The 21,507-nt window shown below is 51.6% G+C and overlaps 1 protein-coding gene across 3 annotated transcripts in view; it reads left to right on the forward strand.

The window, feature by feature from the left end:
- Window positions 1–21,507, forward strand: part of Zbtb16 (zinc finger and BTB domain containing 16) — a 184,830-nt gene that overhangs the window by 159,350 nt on the left and 3,973 nt on the right. The window contains exons 5-7 of one of the 3 annotated variants that reach the window (XM_013009768.1): window positions 2,161–2,331; window positions 7,660–7,827; window positions 9,750–9,973. In XM_013009768.1, the coding sequence (XP_012865222.1) occupies window positions 2,161–2,331; window positions 7,660–7,827; window positions 9,750–9,973 (563 nt within the window). Of the gene's footprint in view, window positions 1–2,160; window positions 2,332–7,659; window positions 7,828–9,749; window positions 10,528–21,507 lie in introns of those variants that run through there. The other 2 variants (XM_013009769.1, XM_013009767.1) reach the window with 2 other exon arrangements.

A 21,507-nucleotide genomic window follows, 5' to 3' on the forward strand; every position in this document is an offset into this window, starting at 1 on the left:
CTGGCTTGATGGTTTGCTATCTGCAGTCAAGCTCCCCTTCCCTAGGGGAACCAGCCTGAGGTCCCTAAAGGAGAGAGCAGAACTTAGGCCAGGCGTTAAAGAGAGCAGAGTGCTCTAACGCCGCCGGTCCCTTGTCGCTCTGCACATCTTACTGCAGCTAATGAATTGCTAATACAATTTTCTAGATAATTTTATTTCCATAGCCTCACATTTTAATGTGTTTCCAAAAGCTAGCATTTATTTGCTTAATCTCCCAATGTAATAGAATCTTCCCTGACTCATCATACATGCGAACAATCAGCTAGGCAGAAACGACAGCAAATTGTTTAATAACTCAAATCTAGTCTTGAGATTTTTAAGTTGCATGCACCAGTAGCTTCTCTTGTGTCTCATCCACTCTCTCTCTCCCCACCCCCAACCCTGGTTTTTTTTCCTCTTGTTTAATAATCCTTTCCTATTATCCTATGTTCTCCCTAATAAAAGAATGGGGAATGGGGCTAGAAGGCCTCCAAGCTTCCTTCCCATCCCCTCTGAGCCTTGACTGATGGATAGATAGCTAGGGAGATCCCCTGTGCCTTGTGTGGTGTCTGTAGACAAGAAACTATGGGTGGACACTGTAGCATTTCCTTTCTAGCTGGTGACCACATAGCGTTCAGCCTGTTGACAAGGTGCAGACTGGACTGACTCGGACTCGAGTACCGCTCTTTCTTACTTGAACCCAGGTCTTGTGGAGCTGCCATCTAGGAATTTTATTTCTTCACTCCTCCCTCCTGTTTTCAAAGTGCCTGCCTTGGTTTGGTGGTAGCACCAGCGCCATCAGCAACTTTGCCTCTTCTGGTCCTTTGTCCCTGATACTGTTCTGTGTTGTGTGCTGCCCTCCATGCTAGCACCCACCAGTCTGAGCTACTATAGCATATCACCATAGACTGGGTGATGGATGATACAGAAACTTGTCTCTGATCTTGATCCTGGTGCTGGTATGGCTGGGTTCTGGTGAGGGTCTTTTTCTGGTTGCAGATTGTTGACTTCAGACAGTATCTTCCTGTGGTGGAGGCTGACTCATCCCCTGAGCTCCTATTAATAAGGGCACAAGTTTCATCCTGAGGGCTCCATTCTCATGACCTTCCAGAGTCCCCACCTCCTGTCACCATCACCTTGATAGTTGGGTTTTCAACACATTCATGTTGAGGAGGACACAAACCTGCTCCCCGTAGCAACCAGTCCTGTGACCCTGCATTGCCAGTTCAATGGCATCTGAGCCATTCTCACTGGCATACATAGAACTCCATGACCTGATCAGTTTTCCTGGCTCTTCTCCATCACCGGGCCTGTCCTCCGTGTCACCTGCTCTGAAATCGGCCTGCAAGTGTTTCTTCAGCCTAGTGTGTGTGCCTCACCTCCCATCTTTGGCTTTATTTCTTACATTTTCCTTGGAGTCACACAGTCTTATCCTTTGGAAGGTATTGACTTAAATAGGGTCCCCGCTGATCTGGGACCTGCTCCCCCTGCCTGGTCTCAGGATCAGCTGGTCAGCTTCACAAGGACATGAAGTGGTTTCAGGCCAAACCTGAGAGGAGGGCTGGCAGATTGGAACGGCATCTAGGGACTTGGGCAGAACAAGAGGGTAGAGTACTAAAGATGTCTGGGTCTGCCCTGTGGGGGGGGGGACCAGAGCCCCTCTGGGCTGAGGGGTATGTGTAAGCTTGGGCTCCATCCATGATCCCTGGATCCCCATGGGTGTATTCTGAGGATCACAAAGCAGCGCATGGAGAAGCCTGGGCTTGAAAAGGCCATCCGCGGTTTGCCCTGGGCCAGCTCTGTCTGAAGGCAGCTGTCTGCACTCTGGGGGGGGGGGGAGATATGGGTAGAGAAGGCGCTGGTGCTGGTGGAAATCCTCAGGTTGACTCAGCCAGGGCTGCTGGGTCACAGGAGACGTTCACACAGACATCACTCCTGTGCATATCAGCCCGGCTGGACCAGACCCTGAAGGTCTCGCTGTCCCTGCTTCTGGATGACTACCTTCCATGTGCCCCCCACACTCTGCATGGGGTACAAGTGCCCACACTTGGTACCACCCAGACTTCCTACTGGGTACTAAAGAGATGGAAACCTCAACTTGGTGTGTCCACCCTCCTGAGCACCTTGCTGCTGTCTCTGCAGGCACGGACATGGCCGTCTTCTGTCTGCTGTGTGGGAAACGTTTCCAGGCACAGAGCGCGCTCCAGCAGCACATGGAGGTCCATGCGGGCGTGCGCAGCTACATCTGCAGTGAGTGCAACCGCACCTTCCCCAGCCACACGGCTCTCAAACGCCACCTGCGCTCGCACACAGGTAGGGAGGCCTTCGGGTGATGGGTGGATGAGGCATTCTGGGAGCCCACGTCTAGACTTCACCTCCAGAGATGTAAGGTGCATGCACCGGGCTCAGGTGCCTTCAGCCTTTCTGGGTTCTTGGGTTGGACACATAGGTTCTTCCTGTAATCCCAGACACTGTTGACCATTCTCCCTGTCCCACACATCCAACACAGGTCAGGATGTTCACTTAAGTGAGTCCTACTCAGAAACAGGTTTGGTGGTCCAGAGTAGGATCCAAAACTCGGCATAACTAGCAAGTACTCTCTAGAGCTTCTGAGGCAGACAGACCAGGATGCATTTTGACAACTTGCTAGTAGGTCTCTAATGCTGCCATCGTTCTCACTGTTCTCACTGCCCTTTCTATAACCCCATGTATGATGTCCAAATCATCTTAGGACCCTGGAAGGTACATAAAAACCATTCTCTGATCCTAACTACTTGGGAGGCAGAGATAGGAGGATTGAAATCAGAAGCTAGCTGGGGCAAAAGTTAACAAGACCTGGGAAAACAGGCTGGATGTAACCATACCCACTTGTAATTCCAGCTATGTAGATGGTAGAAATAAGAGGACCATGGTCCAGGGTAGCCTGTGGCAAAAATGCAAGGCCTAATCTGAAAAGTAAACTCAGGCAAAAAAGGAAGGAAGGAAGAAGGTAGGAAGGAAGGAAGGAAGGAAGGAAGGAAAAAAGGTCTGGGGGTATTAAGATTTGCTGAGGGAATATTTGCCTAATAAGCGCGAGGCCCTGAGTTCAATCCCAAGAGCCACCCAGAATTTAAAAACATTGTACTCTTCTCCATAATACCAGAAGGCCTCTGTGTTGTATTTAAACAATGAGACATGAGATACTCACCCACGGATGGGGAGAGAGGCAGGGTGTGAGTCAAGGAGACCGGGCCAGGTGCCCAGACAATGACCCATCACTGCCACCGACCTCTATATTTAGGAGATGGGATACTCGAGGGCCAAGAAGCAGTTGCTTCCCTACTGCAGTCTTTTGGCAGGAGAATAGAGGACTTAAATATCTTCTTTCTCCTTAAAGGAGATGGGGATCTTCTCCAACTGCAGTGGGTAAATGAATGTCCATTTTTTAATCTGCACGTGTTTCTGTGTGTGTGTGTGTGTGTGTGTGTGTGTGTGTGTGTGTGTGTGTGTGTCTTCCATCCTGGTTCTAGGAGACAGGTGTGATCAGGTGACTCACTACGATGTGGGAGGGTAGAGACTCCTTAGCATGCCTTGTAGAGGGCTCAGTGGCAGGACTCTCTGTCTGGCCTCATTCTCAAGAGTCCTGTCACAGCTGAGATCAAGGATGAAGCCAAACCCAACGTGGGTGATAGACTCTCCTGAAGGAGGAGAGGGCTTTGCTGTCATGGCTGGCTGGCACAAGGTCTCCTCATCCAACAGCCTGTCTGGACTTGCATTTCTGTCCTACTCAGAGGAGCATCTTTGGCTGATAGCAGCAGGTGTAAAGTGATCACCAGGTGCTTAGAACTCTACCTGGGATTGCTGGAGGGAGAGGGGCAGGCCCAAAAAGTAGGGCCCAACAAGGGAGAGAGAGAGCCAGAACCTTGTCCATGGTGACTTACTCATTAGGACCTCCCGACAGCTGTGGCCGCCTCCCTGCCTCTGTGGGTCCCCCACTCTACCGTATGAAAGACAGCCAGGTACCTTGCAGCCCCTGGTCAAGTCACTTGGCCTTAGGTGACTTGAATTATTGTAGTCCTACCCAGAATAGGTTCCCCATCTTCTTCTAAGACCTGAACGTCTGTATGTTCATACTGGTCTTCTTGGTGTCAATTACTGGCAAAGATCTGTGGGGAGGGATAGAAATTGAGGGAAGCCTTTGCTGATTCTAGGGAACAGATTGAATGTGTGAATGTGTACCACATAAGACACACAGACACAGACACAGACACACACACACACACACACACACACACACACATACTGGCCTTATACAGGCCTTGAACTGCCCCCCCCATACACACACACATACATATACACACACAATACCTCATTAATATTCTGTTGTTCTTGGCCCATTTGCTACTGGGGCCAGGCATTTAGCACAGCAGCTGTGTTTGGTAGGTTTGTCCAGCCGTGCTCTTGGCATTGATGGATCCCTGATTCACAACGGCTCATCATATAATAAACTCTCAGCTGCACTGAAGGCAGGGGCCGAGAGGGAGGGTCCAGGAGCGATGGGGCTGGGGCTGAATTGGGGGTAGAGACACTAGGCTTGGCCAAAGCCAGGGAAGCCACCAGGTAATGATAGAAGAAGGGGGGAAGAAGGGGTCACAGGTGCACTGGGCAGGCCAGAGGGGCTCTAATTAGTCTCGTTTGTCCTGCACTTAATGTCAAGCTCATTAACGAGTCTACAGAGTTAATCAACATACCACAAATTGGATTTTGAGTCCTGCCGCCAGTTTTGTGTACATTATGACCACACTGGCACAATTAGCTTTCGGGGTGAGGGTTGCAGTCTGGGTGATTATCTGACTGCAAAATGTGGGTGGGGGGTGACTTGTCATTTTCCTTCTTCTTTTTTCTTTTCCCAAGTCCTTTTTATTCCTCTCCCTGGGCAGACTCAAGAGAGTACCTATTTAAACTCATTTAACATGTTGTGATCTACTTTATAATTAAATTCATAAAAAAAATATTTGATCAAACAAACCCCTCTGTTGTTTGGTAAACTCTTAGGGCCCCCTCTGGAGGTGAAAAGCACACACAGGCTGTCACCCCCCCCTCCCCCCATTCCCAGGGCCTCCCCAGGGGCAGGGTGGCTGCTGATGTACGTTTTAATTACCAGCTCTGGCTGAAATCTCACATGGCCCTTGCTTTATTTATTTATTTATATCTTAATGAGGATACTGAATCTTTGATTAAAGTCGTAATCGTTGCTGATTTGGTGTGGGGGGGGGGGAGACGGAATTAGATGTCAGACCAGACAGGGCCATGTGCACACACACACACACACACACACACACACATGAGTGAGTGGCATGCAAACACACGTGCACGCACATACATACACATACACACACACACACACACATACCCTCAGCCAATTAGTACCAGGGTCTATCTGCAGGGGCCTCACTTCCCCTGGGCTCAGTGGGGTTGGAGAACAAGGATTCCACATGGCCCCAGCCAGTAGGATGGGCAGGCAGTGATTTCCCCAACCCAGAACTCCAGGATTCGGTCTATGCCCAGATGGCCCATGAGCACCCCCACTGACCAGCCGTACCGCTGAGCAGGCTGCCCTGCGGGTTGGTAGGCACTGGATGGAGAGGTGGGCTCTGTTCTTTGAGTTTCCTTGATAGACCCCATTTTGCTCTCAGTGCTATTTGCAAATCTTCCACCCCTGAGAGAGGCTGCCAGTGCACAGACCCCAGCATCCACTCCCCACAGAGCCTTAAAAACCCTTCAGAGCCATCAGAGGAGATGAGGATTTATGTGGGTCCAGGGCTTGCATTCGGGAAGGGGGGAGGTTTGGTTAGTGGCCTGCGGAGGAGAGAGAGAAAGAAGAGAGAGTAAAATATCATTTTAAAGAGGAAGTGAAGGCACAGGCATGCGAGTCTATAAGGAGAAGGACAATTTATGCCCAGGCACGAGCACAGTTTGACATGGGGATAATGAAAAAACGTAGGTCATTGTGGATGACTTAAACCTTCAGCAGCTGAAGAAAATGTATGAAATGCGGAGGACATTACACGGTTGGCAGCCCCGCACATCTGCAGAGGGACAAGTGAAATACAGTGGGCTATTCTTTACCATAAACTGTGGTTGTTGGAGATGCAGCCCAGAGAAATTGTAATTACAGTGACAAGACGAATCAGCGATATTTAAATATTCATGAACAAAGTCTGGGGTGATCAATCTATCTTTATTGTCTGCGCCTTCACTCCTGTAATAAATAAGTAGCTGGAGTCCTCACCTTGCGCCTCTCACGCCCCTCGCTTTGGGTACCAAATGCAAGATGGTGAACCCCACATCCTACCCTCCCACCCTCCTGAAATTCAAGAGTGGAGCACCCTCAAAAAAAGAGACGTAACAGGCATAGATTCCAGACTGAGGAAGGGCAATTCACCCCAAGCTTAACATACCCAGCATTCGCTGGGCATCTCTTTGAAGTCACTCTTGAAGACTGAACACTAGGGCTACCAGGATAGATAAGGCTCACTTCTTGCCTACCAGATGCTTCCATTTTAGAGCTGTGGGCGCCATGCCAGTCAGTGCAGTATAGCATGTCATTCGGTGATCCAGTGTGGAACCAGACTAGAACTTGAATCTCAGCTCAGCTACTTAGCTAGCTATGTGACTTGGGGGACCAGACTTAAGCATTTCCAAGCAGTTCCATTTTTGTCATCTGTTCAATGAGAATCATGTCTTTCAGGTGGTTTTTATGATTGCATGGTATATTCTTAGCACAGCAGTGAGCCCTCAGTATGTATGGCCCATTTTAATGGGAAAAGTACTCTAAAGAAGAAAGTGTGAGCTGGGTGCTGATGGCTCATGCCTGTAATCCTAGCTACAGAAGGCTGAGATCCACGGATTGAGGTTTAAAGCCACCCAGGCAGAAGTCTGTGAGACTGTTCTGTCTAGCAAAAAGCCAGAAGTGGAGCTGTGTGTCAAATGGTGGTAGAGCACCCACCTTGAGCAAAAAAAAACAAGAGAGAGCGTGATGCCCTGAGTTCAAGTCCTAATACTGGCACACAAATAAAAGAAAAAGAAAAAGAGTGTGATTTCTTCAGGCTAGAAGGCTAAGAGAAAATGTCCTAGTCAGGGACATAGGAGCTTGGCTTTGAAGAATAATTTGGAGTTCATGGGTGGGAGACGGGGGCGGGGGGGTGGGGGAGTGGCAGAGGGGAGGAAACCAAACAGGCAATAACAATATCAAACAATAGAGGAAGGAAGGAGTAGGAATGTTTGGGGGCACGATGAAAGGTAGAGAAGTGTTTTGAGGGTACAGAGATCAGGCTGGAGCAGCACTTACGCAGTAGTTAGGGAAGGCAGTAGGCAAGGTCTCAGAGCTCCCAGGCCTGTTCTTCCCTCAGAGGGCATGCTTCCTGAAGACCGGTGTTCATCACTAAGCCAGCTGGGACTGGCCGTTACCCCATGGATGACCCCCCGGACTGCAGTAAAGTGTGGACATGCGTGTTATGGGGAAAGGATCTGAAGTCATCTTCGGAGGTGGTTAAACATAGGCAGCCTCGCACTTCTGCAGGTGCACCAACTGTGCCATGCTGTCCTCTTAAAGAGGGGACAGAGAGAGGTGAGGGCCTGACCCAACCCCTTGTCCCCTAGGCGACCACCCGTATGAGTGTGAGTTCTGTGGCAGCTGCTTCCGGGATGAGAGCACACTGAAGAGCCACAAGCGCATCCACACTGGGGAGAAGCCCTACGAATGCAATGGCTGTGGCAAGAAGTTCAGCCTCAAGCACCAGCTGGAGACGCACTACAGGGTGCACACAGGTACCAACCGAACACCAGTGAGGGGACCCGGATGGGACTGGGGAGGTGGAAGCAGCCCAGGTGAGGCTGGTCCAAAGCTGAACCCAAAAGGAGCAGCTCTACTAAGAGCAGATATGGTGGCCTGAATTCTGCCAAGGCAGACATTACAAATCAAACTCAGCATATTGTCCCATGAGATCAGAATGTGGGCAGTCCCTGAGGCCGCCACATCAATGAAGAGTTCAGATGATATCGATTCATGAGTCCCTCAGGTTGACCAGATTAACAGAAAGTGAGGATTAGAGTTGTCCCATGTGGTTTGGGACTTAGACTACGAATCATAGTATATCGAATTAAGTTGTGGTGAGGGTCAGAAAATCGTGAAGCTAGGAGCTTAGTTCTGAGATGTATTTAGTACTCTCTCCACATAAATATAGATCATTTCTAGTGCCTTCCCACTCCTTTTTACACAAAAGAAACGTGAACAACTCCTTTCCCTGGGGGCCAGGCTTCTAGAATTTGGGGGGACGGATAGAAGAGTCTTGGAATTGCTTTCTAGAGCTATTTCTTCCCGGTTGCAAGTTCAGTGGCATCTCCTTGGTTTTCTAAAATCCACTATGGTGGGATTAATGGAAGTGGCACTGTAGCTCAAGTGGTAGAGCACTATCTTGAGCTGAAAAGCGGAGGGACAGCGCTCATTCCCAGAGTTCAAGCCCCATGACAGACAAAAAATAAAATCCACCATGGTGAGATTATTCACATCATAGCAGTACCAGTGATGCGTTTCTGGAGAACTCACCCATCAGCACACTGTCAGTTGGTGGGGTGATAGATCTATGGAAGGACCCAGAAGGTCAGATTTTCCTCTGAACATGAGAGGAACCCAGCAGACTAGGAAACCTTCTCTGATTAGGGGAGACAGCACTGTGCAGAGGAAGAAGAGGTGAGCTCAGACGGTCCTGCTTAGCTTCCTGCCATGGGGATAGGATTAGGAGGTAGAGCTCCTGATTGTCAGAGGTCTGTTTTCCTGCCCCCAGCTTGGAGCCCAGGGAGGGATGGGTGCTTATTGCTGACAAACCTGAGTGACCCAATGGATTTCCCAGAGGCCTGGGGTTTCCTTAGCCCCTTGTTGGGGGTGGGACCCGGCGGGCAGATCGTTAAAGGCATTGGCAGTGAGTATTGTAAATAGCTGGTCAATAGTTAGATCACTTTGGCTGTTCATTACTTCATTATTTGCCAGGGCCTCTGCACGGAGGAGTATCGATAGCGAGATGGCTGGCCAGTTAATTACTGTATTGAAACAAGGTTCCTTCCCATCCTCTGCTCAGCTCTGGGGTACTTGAGTGAAGGGCAAGTCCAGGTAGCAGGCTAGGCTCTTCCGCATTCTGTCCCAAGAGGAGAAGGAAGGTATAGGATCTGCATAGCTATATAGATACAGACATAGAGATCTAGAGAGATCTCCAGATGTTGCATGTTTAGAGGACTGGGTTCCTTGGATTTCCCTAACCTGTACCCACCACCAACTGAAACTCTGAAAGGGCTCCATGCCCCCTCCCACCCACCCTGTATGAACTGTGTTTTGAAGAACCTTCCCCAAGGACTTACCGAATTTCCCTACCACACAGGACCAGTCTTTGGAAGACTTACAAGGCCAGTCCATACTCGCTAGCTAAATTAGGCTATTTACAGTAATCACAATAAAATAAAGCAAAAGTAAATAGGTAAATAAAAGGTATAGAGCTCTGTTGCAGTAGTCACTTCAGTAGCTGTGTGTGCCCAGTGGCCGCCATATTGGATGGCTGGGTCCGTCATCTTAGGACGTTTGGGGAATGCTGAGCTACGGGGACCAAGAGTTTCCCACAAGCCCAAGGGCGGCAATAAGGACTGTGGTCCCTCCCCTCTTTCCTCACTATGTCCCGACCTGTGTTACCCACTCTTTCCAGGTGAGAAACCCTTTGAATGCAAGTTGTGCCACCAGCGGTCCCGGGACTACTCGGCGATGATCAAGCACCTGAGAACACACAACGGAGCCTCGCCCTACCAGTGCACCATCTGCACTGAGTACTGCCCCAGCCTCTCCTCCATGCAGAAGCACATGAAGAGCCACAAGCCTGAGGAGATCCCGCCCGACTGGAGGATAGAGAAGACTTACCTGTACCTGTGCTACGTGTGAAGGGGTGCCAAGCACGGGGGAGCAGCGTGGGAAGCCAGCAAGATGAGCTAGAGCAAGATGAAGTGGAGGAAGGACTGTGCAAAGAGATTTAAAGAAAAAAAGGGGGGAATAGAGGAGAGAGAGAGAGAAAGAGAGAGAGGGAGAGAGAGGGAGGGACGTGGGGAAGGAAACCTGATAGCTGTTTGGCTTTGAATTCTCTCTGTGGCTTCCAGGGATTCTGGCTGCCAAGTCACTCCTCTCCTGATTTTCTTGGGTGAGGCCAGTAAGGTTTTTGTTCATTCACATGGTGGCGTATTTTTCTTCTCCCTCTACCCAGACCCTCCTTTTGTGTCCAGAAATGGACAGTAGGTGAAAGGCACTCTGATCAGAGCCATAGTTTGCCCGCCCCCCCCCTCTGTCTCTCTGTCTCTGTCTCTGTCTCTGTCTCTGTCTCTCTCTCTGTCTCTCTCTCTCTCTCTCTCTCTCTCTCTGTCTCCTCAAAAGATGGAGAGAGGAGCTATAGATGGTGGAAGATCCCTGGTTGATATTCAAAAATGGCAGCTCTGGTTTGCTGGGGGGGGGCAAAATGGGAGGGGAAAGGCTCTCTCTCTTTCCACCATTGGGTTCGTCCATTGCTTTCTCCGCCCTGCCCTGCTACAGATGGCTGTCCCCTCAGGATCTCCCAGAGCCTTTCCCTTCCTGACTTCCTTGCTCCTGCCCCACTGCTTGTCCAGCCAGTCCCTGCAGGCTCCCGTCCCTCGTGGATCTGACAGCACTTCCGTCCTCTGGTCCCTTGTGGGGAAAGCTGGACCTGGCCCTTCTTCCTCTCAACTTAGCCTTCCGAGAACAGAGAACAAAATAAGCCCAACTCCCTGCCCGAGTCCTCACACATCACGAGCTGGATTCCTGCTGAGCTGCTTTTGCTTCCAAAATGGAAATATATATATATGTATGTATGTCTGTACAAGAACTAAATATGTCCTCCATGTCAAAAACATACATCCCTAGAACGCCCATTTTCAGAATCCCCTTGTCCTATTAGAAGGACCTGAGAAGGAGAGGCCATCTCCTCCAGAGAGGCCTACACCTGCAGGAGGGAACAAAACGCCCTGCCCAGGGGAGGAGTGATGAGCAGGGGAGGAAATTGCTACTGGGCACAGAGCCCTTGAAAGCCCAGGGCCCTGGGGACCCCAGGCCCAGTGAGCTCTGTTTGTGTGTATGTGTGGGTGGGTGTGGGTGGGTGTGTGGTGAGATGGGGGTGAACCTAGGTCCAGACAATAGCACAGAATTCCTGGCTCACAGTCCACACACAGGCAGGAGGGGGAGGAGGAAGAGGAGTGCTTTGGCCTCGTGTTCTGTTTTGCTTCGTTTCTGTGTCCCCTGTTAGCACATTGTACTTGAATTACCTCAGTTGTGTGTGTGTGTGTGTGTGTGTGTGACCTCATGACTTTTTTTTTTAACCCCCTATATGTCTTTTTTAGGTTGGGAGGAGTGAGGCTGGAGGCATAAGGAGAATGGTTTTGTTACTGTGTTTTTTCCCATTCTTGTGTAAACTAATAGTTGGCTTTAGACTTCAGCTGACCAAGGCTGCCCCCACTGCCTGGGAAGCAGCCTCTCAGCTCGAAAACACACCAGAGTTGCACAGGAGTTGACTGCCCGGGAGCTGAATGCTTGGCACTGGTTGAGAGAAGTAGGCAAGCAGGCGAAGGGGGATGGGTGGGTGATGAGGAGGGTGGTGATGGGGGTCTCTGTCCCCACAGACCACTCAAGAGTCACTGCAGGCTCTGCCCAGGGCTGGAATCCTCTGTATCCAGTGTCCGTGTGGCCTGAAATACTCCGGAAGAAACAAACAAACAAACAAACAAAAACCATCCCCTGCCTTCCTAAGTTCTTAGAATTTGCTGGCTCCTCTCGGCTGGATGGAGGCCTGTGTTACTCCCATCCTTGTAAGTGTGCGATCCTTGTATGTGTCAGCATCGCCAAAATGGTTATGTATATATATATTTTTTTCATGGCTGGTAGTGTGTATGTGTGTGCGCATGTGGGAGGGGGGAGGGGTGGACTCAGCCTTGGTTTTAATTGTGTTGGGTGGGGTGTTGTTTTCTAAAAGCTACCTCTTATGTTCGTTCGTCCAGTTGTTCCGTTCTGCTCCCATACGCCCTTCCGCTGCTAGCCCTCCCCTCTTCCCTCCAGCCTCACCACCCTAAATTTGAGAAAGCACATTTGCAGTATTTACGTTTGCCTTGCGATGGGCCCTCTCCATCTGTCTCATCTCATGCTTGATGGGTTTTTTTCTCTCTCTCTGTGTGCTTGTTTTTTGTTTGTTTACTTTTTTGTTTTCCTTTCTCTCGCTGAGAAAGTTGTGAGGGTGTTGTTGTTTAAAGGTGGTTAAGGGAACGGTTGGAGTGGAGGAGTCTAGAGAAGTGGGAGGGAGGGGGTCTGCTATGACTACCTCTCTCCATCCTTCCTGCCCTGCCCTTGAATCTCATCCACCAAATCTGAAAGCCTTAAAAATTGTATGTATGGGGGGGGGGCTGTTGGGTGAGGGGGGACTTGTCACTAGACTGGATTAGGGATGGTGAAGTAGGGAAGAGGCTATTTTGTAATTCTAACAATGATTTCGTGTGTTGGGAAGAAGAAATGGAATTAATATGAGTAGGACAGGTGTCAGGTGTGTGAGGAGGAAGGAATGACTCGGCGTGGGGAGGGGCAGTCCGTGAGAATCTTTAGTAAGCTCTGGGGAAGGAGGGGACACCCTTGCTGCCCTCGGACATCTGTACATCCCAGAAAAACAGATTTTTAACAGCAAGAGGTCATTTAACATGGGTAGGGAAGAGGAAACAAACAAAAACAACTGAAGTCTCAGAACTATTCCATGGAACTAGCTAGTCCCTGGCGCGCCACACCCGACCCCCCCCCCCAGCCTGGCCCAGCCCTCTTCTCATTCATAAAAACTTGAGAGGGCTCAGCAAATCTCTACAAACTGTAATATTTTTGTAATATTTGTCAGGTGTTCTGTCAGTTCTGTAAGTCCTTGCTCTTTTCTTTTGTAATGTGAATAGGAAGAAAAGGAAAAAAAAAAGACAAAAAAATTCACCATCCCCCACCAACAAAATATCCCTCTTTGTATGTATACGTGTGTGCTCTGTGTGTGTGTGTGTGTGTGTGTGTGTGTGTGTCTGTGTTAACCACACCGTGTTGTCAGAATCTGATGTTTCAGCATTGGATGGTACTAACTCAGCATCTGCTTGCCCCCACCTGGTCCTGGGGATACCACAGAGCCTCCTGGCAGGAGAGGCAGGCAGCTAGACTGAAGGGGCACCCCTGTATTCACCGTGTTCCCCCTTACAACCCTAGATACCCCAATGGAGTTTAACGTTAATGTCCCTCTCCTCGAAGCTAGAGGGAGGCTGGGGTGACACGGGCTTTTCCGGGCAGGTAGGATGGGGTGGGGTGGGGGCGTTGGGGAGACCAGGAAGGTGGAGGTGACACCCCCTGCAGGTGAGGGAGTGTATTTGCTCCTCTCTTCTTTAGGCCAGCTGGTCCTCCAGGTAACTCTGCTGCCTTTAGCTATTGCCCTGCAGAATTGCAACCTGCTACTACTGCCTTACCAGCACAGGGAACCGGGAACCGTCCCGATGGTGGAAAGCCTAGATGGGTTAGTGGGCCTTTGGCCATGTCCAGCTTCTGCAGGTGAGCCCCCGAATGCTTCTGGTGACATCACCCCTTCCCTATTCACTCAAAGCATTAAAATCCTATGTGTATATAGGATAGAAAAAATATATATAGAGAGAGAAATATATATATATAGCAAGAGAGATATAAAATAGTAAATGTCGTTGCTGCTTTGCTGGAGGCCATGAATACGAGGATGCGAGGGTGGGTTGGGAGGTTGGGGACACCCAGTGAACCAGTACAATCCAGGGATGCCACACGGGCTTAGTTAATCTTTGTGCCTGAACAGTTTTTCCATGTAGGAAAAAAAAAATGCGATTCTTTTTCACCAGTAAATATGGTACCTTTCTGGATGCTATAGGTACATCTGTTTGGGGAGAGGGCCCTGGGGCCAATCGGAAATCTTAGGAGGGAGGGAGCAAGGAGGGCAGAGGACTTGGACTTTGTCCATAAGAGGAGAGGAGATGGAGGAAACTGGTGGCTAAATGCCCTGGCAAGTCAGACAATGGTGGGAACTGGAGGCTATGAGACAGAAAAGTAAAGAAACAAGGGTCTTGTTGGTTGATTTTCCTCAGCCAGTCTTTACCCGTGCCCTCCCCACCCTACCCCGTCCCCTCTCATTTGTCTCCTCCTTCCTGGAAATGCTCCTGGCTGGGCTGGAATGCCTCTGCCCTTTCCCTTACAGAAGCAGTCAGACTGGCCCTACACAGTGGGACAGATAGATGGAGGCGAAAAGCCAAGCGAGGAGCACTGGGCAAACCTGGGGGATTGGGAGATGGGGTGAGAGGCCTGCCAATCAGCAAGTACAGTCCGCCCCTACGCCTTGGCAGTCCACTTGTAGACAGGGTCTTCCCTCCTGGTGTGTATCATAGCGTTTGTTTCCATAGTGTCATGCATGATCTCTGTAAGGTAAAGAAGCCGTGATGGTACACCATGCCATCCACCCTATATATAAAGATAAATATATATATAATGTATGTAAGTTATAGCACTGAGGGCCCTGTGGCCCTGCTGGACCAAGCAAAACTTAAGCCTTTTGGTTTGGGTATTGTGTGTGTGTGTGTGAGTGTGTGTGTGTGTTGTTCTGTTCGTTTATTATTTGTGTGTGTGGCTGTGTGTGTACGTGTGTCTGTGTGTGTGTGTGGCTTGTCTTTCGTGGTGACAGCACAAGTGCCAGTCTGATCGCTCTGTATTACAGAATAGTGTTTTTAATTCATTAACGTTCTAGTCGATGTCTACCTCAGCGCCTCCTCTTAGCCTGATTTCCAGGAGGTTGCCCAATTTTGTTTCTTCAACTTTACCCGTTACTTTTTTTTTCTTTTTTGTACAAATTGATCTCTCCATCCCTCTCTGTTTTTTTTTCCTCCCTCCCCTCCATTCTCTCTTCCTTTCTCCCTCCCCTCTTTCTTTGTCTTCTTGGGTCTTTCCTGTCTTTCTCAGTGCCCTTTGCCCTCTCTCTCTTCTCCTCCCCTGGTTCCCTGGTCCTTTTTGTCCCATCTCTCTTGCCACCCTCCTTCCTCTCCTCTCTCTCTTCCCCCGCCCAGTCGTGCTTGCCAGTTCTCTGTCTTCTGAAGTAGTTCAGTCGAAGTTGTACAGTCCTGGTTGCAGCTTTCCGCCTTTGGTTCGTGTAGACAATTAATGCATTTTCTTTGTAATTTCAGTGTTTCTGATGAGATTTTAAAAAGAGAAAAAAAAAGGAAAAAAAAAAGAAAAAAAAGGAAAAAAAAAGGAAAAACAATTTACTGCTGCAGGTTTTTTTCTCTCCATGTGTCACCAAGTGAAGTTGTGCCTTCTATAGCAAAGAGAATATTTTTTACATCCTACTAACAGTAGATTTTTTTGTAGTGAACATTTTTTGTATTTTTATTTATAAGTCTCATAAGAAAAATAGCAATGTTCAGTTGTATACCTTGAATCTGCAGTTAGACGCGAATAAAGTTAATTCAGTTGTCACTGGCTTTCATGCTTTTGGCTTTCTTTCTTTTTCCTTCTCTTGGGTGGGGACGGAGAAAATTCTGGGTTTCACACGTTGGCCTTTATTAGGAGATGTGGCACACAAGGTACACACTCGATCGAAGCGTGCTTGCCTAATATCTTTTAGGTTCAGTTGAATCTGTTAATACCATTCGATCTTGGGGGTATTGTACTTGTAAGCATTCTTTTATTTGTTCATTCACGAAGACTGTCTTGCCCTGCGAATTCAGCAAGTAGCAAACACAGAGGCACGGGTGTGTGTGTGTGTGATAATTTACTCAGCATCGTGCAAAGAAGTGACATCCAGATCCAACACCAAATCAGATTCCTCCCCCAGCCCCCCCCTGCCCCCAGACCCAGGAGGCTGAGATCTCCAGAGTCATGCTTAACTTCTTCCTCACCGCTAAGCGAGCCTCAGAAATGCTCCACACGCTTCTGCTCAGGTCTGCCTTGGCTCTCTGATGACAGCCAAGACCCTTGGAGAACGGAGGTTGGCTGGGGTGGAGGTTAGCTCCATGGCAGGGTTCCTGGGCAGGTGCAAAGGCCCCAGTGCCATCCCTCGTAAAATGGAAGTCTTACCCGGCCCCCAGCCCCCATCTTCAACTGTGAAAGCAGTTGCAGGCAAACCCAGCACCTCTGCCTCAGTGCCCGCCGGGGCTGCTGGGCTGCCATCTCCTGTCATATCATCCATCCCTGAGACCCAAGGAGCAGCCATGGTTAGTGCCAAGGTCCGCTCCACTCCAGGGAAAATGCAGAGCTGGACATCAGGCCTAGGGTCCCCCGGAGGGGTCACCCTGCTGTCCTCCTCTGGATGTCCCCTCCCTCCCCTCCCAGTGCTGCGGTCTGCGGAGAAAGCCTGGCTCTCTGCCTGACCTGCGGGCCAGGGCTCTGCGGGCCAGGGCTCTGCGGGCCAGGGCTCGGGCAGGGCTGGGGGGAGGGGTGTCTTGCGGCTCCTCTGCTGGGCACTGGGCACTGGGCACTGAGTCTGCCTGGCCCTAAGGTTGCTGAGTTGTAACAACCCCAACCAGACCTGTGTTAACCCCCTGACAACCTTCCAGAAAGAAGTACAGACCCAAGAGGCCAGAGCTCATCCCCCAACCTTCCTCTCCCTTCTCCCTCCCTCCATCCTTTCTTTCCTTTCTTCCTCTCTGTCTCTCAGTCGTCTCCCCTTCTCTTCCTCCTTGCTTCCTCCCTCCCTCCCTCCCTCCCTCCTTCCCTATTTCCTTCCTTCCTTCCTTCCTTCCTTCCTTCCTTCCTTCCTTCCTTGCTTCCTTCCTTCCTTCCTTCCCCTTCCTCCCTTCCTCCCTTCCTCCCTCATTCCTTCCCTTCTTTCCTTCTTTCTTCCCTCCCTCCCTTCTTCCTTCCCTCCCTCTCTCCCTTCTTTTTCTCTTCTCTTTCTGATTCCTCCCTCCTTGTCTCCCCCCCCTTCCCTTCCCTCTCCTCACCCCTGCTGCCTGGTTTGAGGTGGAGGGGGCATCTTGCCTTTGTCTCTCCCGTGTAGTGGTTTTGCCCCCCTCCCAGCCCTCTCCATATTCCTCCTCTGAGAAAACAATCCCGGTCCCCCCACCCACCCCAAATATATTTGTTTTGATTTGCAGTTGCCCCCTCCACCCTCCCCCCCCACCAGTCCCAGCCCCTCCCCCTCTGCCCTGGGCCTCCGCCCCTCCCCCTCCCTCCCTTAGACCTCAGCTTTCTCTTGACAGATGGGAGGGCGCTGAGCCCCCCCCCTTTAACACAACATCAAAGCCGGGGCTTAGGCGCTCGCTGGGGTCGGGGGAGAGGAGGTGGGTGAATAGGGGCTGGCTGAATGGGCTTTGTGTGACCGCTGGGGTCTGCCTGCTTTACATGCTCTTTGACCCAGATATGATCTCATGGAGAGAAAGGGGCCCGGGCCTGGCCAGCCTGAGAACCTCCTCCAGCCTTGCTCCACGCCCTCCTCCCTCCCTGGGCCACCGGCCCCAGCTGCCCTCTCCCCCAGCCTGCCCCGGGACTGGACCAAGTGGGGGAGGATGAAGGCCTAGGGGAGGGGGTGGGGAGGGGGGGTCAGCTGGGCTGGGAAGGTGCCCCCCCATGGAACACGACCTTCTTCCTGTGTGTCCTCCAGGAAATCCACCTGCAGGCCACAGCCCACGTGCCCCCCTGCCCCTCCCACCGCCGCCCAGGGCGTGGCCGCAGCTCCTTGGCTGCAGGTAGGGGCTGGCTGCCGCAGGGGGGGGGGCCTCTGGCCAGCAGAGCCTGCCCCACAGCCGCGGTGGCCAGAGGAAGCAGCCAGGCCAAGTCCACGGCCTTCCTGTCCACGGCCTTCCCACCTCGTTGTCTGGGAAGCACGCTCCTGCTCATGTGGGGACTCTGGCCTCCAGGGCTGGGGCCTCCCTTTTTCCAGCCTCCATCGCCCCTTTGGCCCCCATTCAGTGGATTTCCAGGAAGGCAAAGAGCGTGGCGTTTCTTCTCTTGCCAGTCCCTGGTGTCTCCTCACCACTCCCAGGAGTGTGGGGAGACTTCAACCCCCCCAACAGTGTTTCCATGACCCCCCCACCCCAGTGACGGCCGTTCCTCTCACTACACATACTCCCCTGCACAGATCTGCCTCGTTCGAGGTTCAACCCAAATCCTTGCTGAGGAAAGCTTCCCTGGTCTGAATTAGGCATCTACAGAGCCGACCCACCACTCACCATCTGACCATGATTCTGGCTGTATTATAAATCATCCACTCTGTTTTTGGAGGGAGCAGGCACAGGGTTTGAACTCAGGACCTCACCCTTGCCACTTGAGCTGAACACCCCTTTTCCAAGATAGAATTTCTCTTTATGCGCTGGGCCTGCTCGAACTGCGATCCTCCTATTTGAGCTTCCCCCATGTGGCTCAGATGACAGGCGTGCAGCACCATGCTGGGGCAGCGACTAACATGGAGTCTTGCCGACTTTAAAAAATTATTGTTATTATTATTATTATTTGTCCAGGCTGGCCTCCAACCTCAATTCCCTGGCCTCTACTTGCCAAGCAGTTAGGATCCCAGGCTGGGGTCACCTTACACAGCCACCTGCTTTCTGCATGGTCACCATCTCTTTGAAGTTCTTTGAAGTCAGAAATTGTGGGATCTCGGGCTAGGAAGGTGGCTCAGTGGTAGAGTGCTAGCCTTGAGCAAAAGAAGCTCAGAGGCAGCGCCCAGACCCTGAGTTCAAGCCCCAGGACTAGGGGGGGTGGAAGGTGGTGGTGATGGAGCAGGCTAGTAAATCCTTGGGGGACAGAAGAACAAACAAGGGAGAGGAGGAGGGGAGGACACCCCTGCAGCTAGAGCCTGCCACGCGCTCACGGGCGCCTCCACGGGTGGACTCGTGTGCACACACAGGCCCGGGGCCCGGTGGGCAGTTCTTCCCCACACCTGTGGCCACCTTTGCAAGTTCAGTCATCTGACTGTTTGTCACGCGTGGCAGGACCGAGCAGCAGGCTCAGGACAGTGGTGCTGGGGGCTGGGAGGCCGGCCGGGCCTCTGTGTGTGTGTGTGGCGTGGTCGTGCATGGGGATACCTGTTCCTTAAGCCATGGACAGGGGTCAGTCCCCAGCGCTCTCAGCCCTGACTCCGTCCCCCCAGCAGGAAGGCGCAGGCTCAGGTGGGCAGCCTTCTCTGCTTCCTGGGGGGGGGGGGGAAGGTGCCCCAGTGAAAGTGAACTCGCTCATTTAAACCTGACTCCACAGCCCCGCAGCCCCCCGCAGCGCTAATTACCCGCAGTTCTAAAATGGATCGCTGTGCGCTGGGCTTAAGCCCGCCTTTATTTACTGACTACATTAATGGCAGAGCGGAGTCTCTGAAGGGCCCCCACCTGCAGGCTGATGGTCGCACCTTGTGCTTCTCTTCTCCCCCACTCCACAGAGCCCCTCAAGCTCCCCACACCCTGACACAATCGCGAGGAATGAGCCACTGCTTCCCTCCAGTACTTACACCCCCCAGCGTGGCTCTGATGGTCCGGTGTGGTTCACCCAACCAGAAGGTTCTAGTTAACAGGGCACTCCACCACACAATTTGTGTGGGCCAGGTGCTGGTTGCTGGCCCGATTTTTCCAGAGGTAAACTGAGGCAGCGACTGGACAACATGTAGGTGATGCCTAGCGGCTCTGTTCTTCCCCTGGATGAGACACCTCCTCCCCAGACACTACCCGGGCAGGGTGGACACTTCTGTAGTCCCTGCCTGTTCCTGTGAATGGCACCCTGTCACCAGAAAGGGAATTGCTCTCTGTGTTGAAGCATCTCCCAGTGTGATCTGGCTCATTCATGCTGAGTCGCTCAGCTTAGGAACTTGTGAGCGAGAACCCCCGCTTCATTCTCAATAGCAGACTTTCCAAGGCAAAAGCGGAGTGGAATCTCTCCAGTCTGCTCTGTGACTTGCACACCGGCTGTGAATGGGCTCCAGGACAGCGGTGTGCTGTCCATCGACCCCCATGACAGTAAGAGACAGGAATCCATGGTCTGGACACCACCGTGCCCCCAGAACGTCCAGAGTATGCCGTGATGACTTGGACTGGCCTGGAAGGGGAGCTGGTGGCCTAGATCTATGTTCACCAGCAGGGCAGGAGCCCAGATAGCCTGGGAGTCCGGAGCCAGGCTGCCCCTGCAGGATCCCTGGGACTCTGTCTCCACCTAGTGGGCACTGGGTGCAGGTGCTTCTGCTGCTCAGGTGGTGGCAGTGACTCTACGGTCTGATGCTATACCAGATCTGGGAATAAGGGCTGGGCAAAGAGATATTCCAATCTATCTGAATGCGGGTCCCAGGAGGTCCTGAGTCAATCTTACCATCCTGATCCCCCTTTGCTCCCATCTTCTTTCTCATTGGTCCCTGAGAGTTCAGATCCCATGCCCTCCATCCCCAATGACCTGGAAAGTTCCACCATCCCCAGTCTCAGGGTTCCCCCGGGCCTCAGACAGCCTTTAGCCCCCCCCCACATACCTAAAGCATTTCTGCTGGGGAAGACGCAGACTGGATAAACAAGGGAACTGTCGGACAGGATCGGGGAGAGGTCAAGAACCTTCGGAGAGCCTGGAAAACCCTGAACGAAGGTCACTGGCTGGAGGTGGGTCTCGTAAAGCGGCCAGTGGAGCGAGGCAAGTGCCTGGTCCCCAGCCCCGCAGCCCACTCTGGATGGGTGCCACCCCGGTCCCCCTGGGACTGGAGACGCCCCCTCCCTTGGATTGGAATTGAGCTATTTCGTCCTTTATCCCTTGGTACCTGCTGCCATCTCGAATGGGAGCAGCATAAATGGCTGGGGAAATACTTCCTAACACTACATGTTTGGGATTCTGGGGCTCACCTGTTTCATATATCCAAAAAAGAAAAGGAAAGTCTGAGTGGGTATCAGCATTGCTTCTGCTGAGCTGCAATTTGCTGTCTCTCTCCACCTGCATCTCTGAGAGCTCAGCTTAGGGTGAGCTTCTAGTGACCCCAGGTGGACAGAACAGGAGCTGCAGGTAGGATGTGAATAATCTGTCCCTCCCTCTCCCTTCTACGTCCCCCCCCCCCCATAAACATACACACTATTTTCTCTAAAAACTCCCCACTTGGAAAAAATGGCAGGGGAGGCGGATGAATGAGGCCTCACCAGGCCAACATGACTCTCCATTTGCCTTTTTTTTTTTTGGTCAGTCCTGGGGCTTGAACTCAGGGCCTAGGCGCTGTCCCTGCGCCTTTTTGTGTTCAAGGCTAGCACTCTACCACTTGGGCCACAGTGCCACTTCTAGCTTTTTTTTTTTTGAGTAGTTTATTGGAGATAAGAATCTCATGGGGGGGGGGTGTGCTGGGAAGGTGGCTCAGTGGTAAAGCCTGAGGCCCTGGGTTTGATTCCTCAGCACCACATAAGCAAAAAGAAAAAAGCCAGAAGTGGCGCTGTGGCTCAAGTGGTAGAGTGCTA

Source organism: Dipodomys ordii, unplaced genomic scaffold (genome assembly GCF_000151885.1).
Source record: "Dipodomys ordii isolate 6190 unplaced genomic scaffold, Dord_2.0 Scaffold10, whole genome shotgun sequence".
In the NCBI taxonomy this organism is placed as follows: Eukaryota; Metazoa; Chordata; class Mammalia; order Rodentia; family Heteromyidae; genus Dipodomys; species Dipodomys ordii.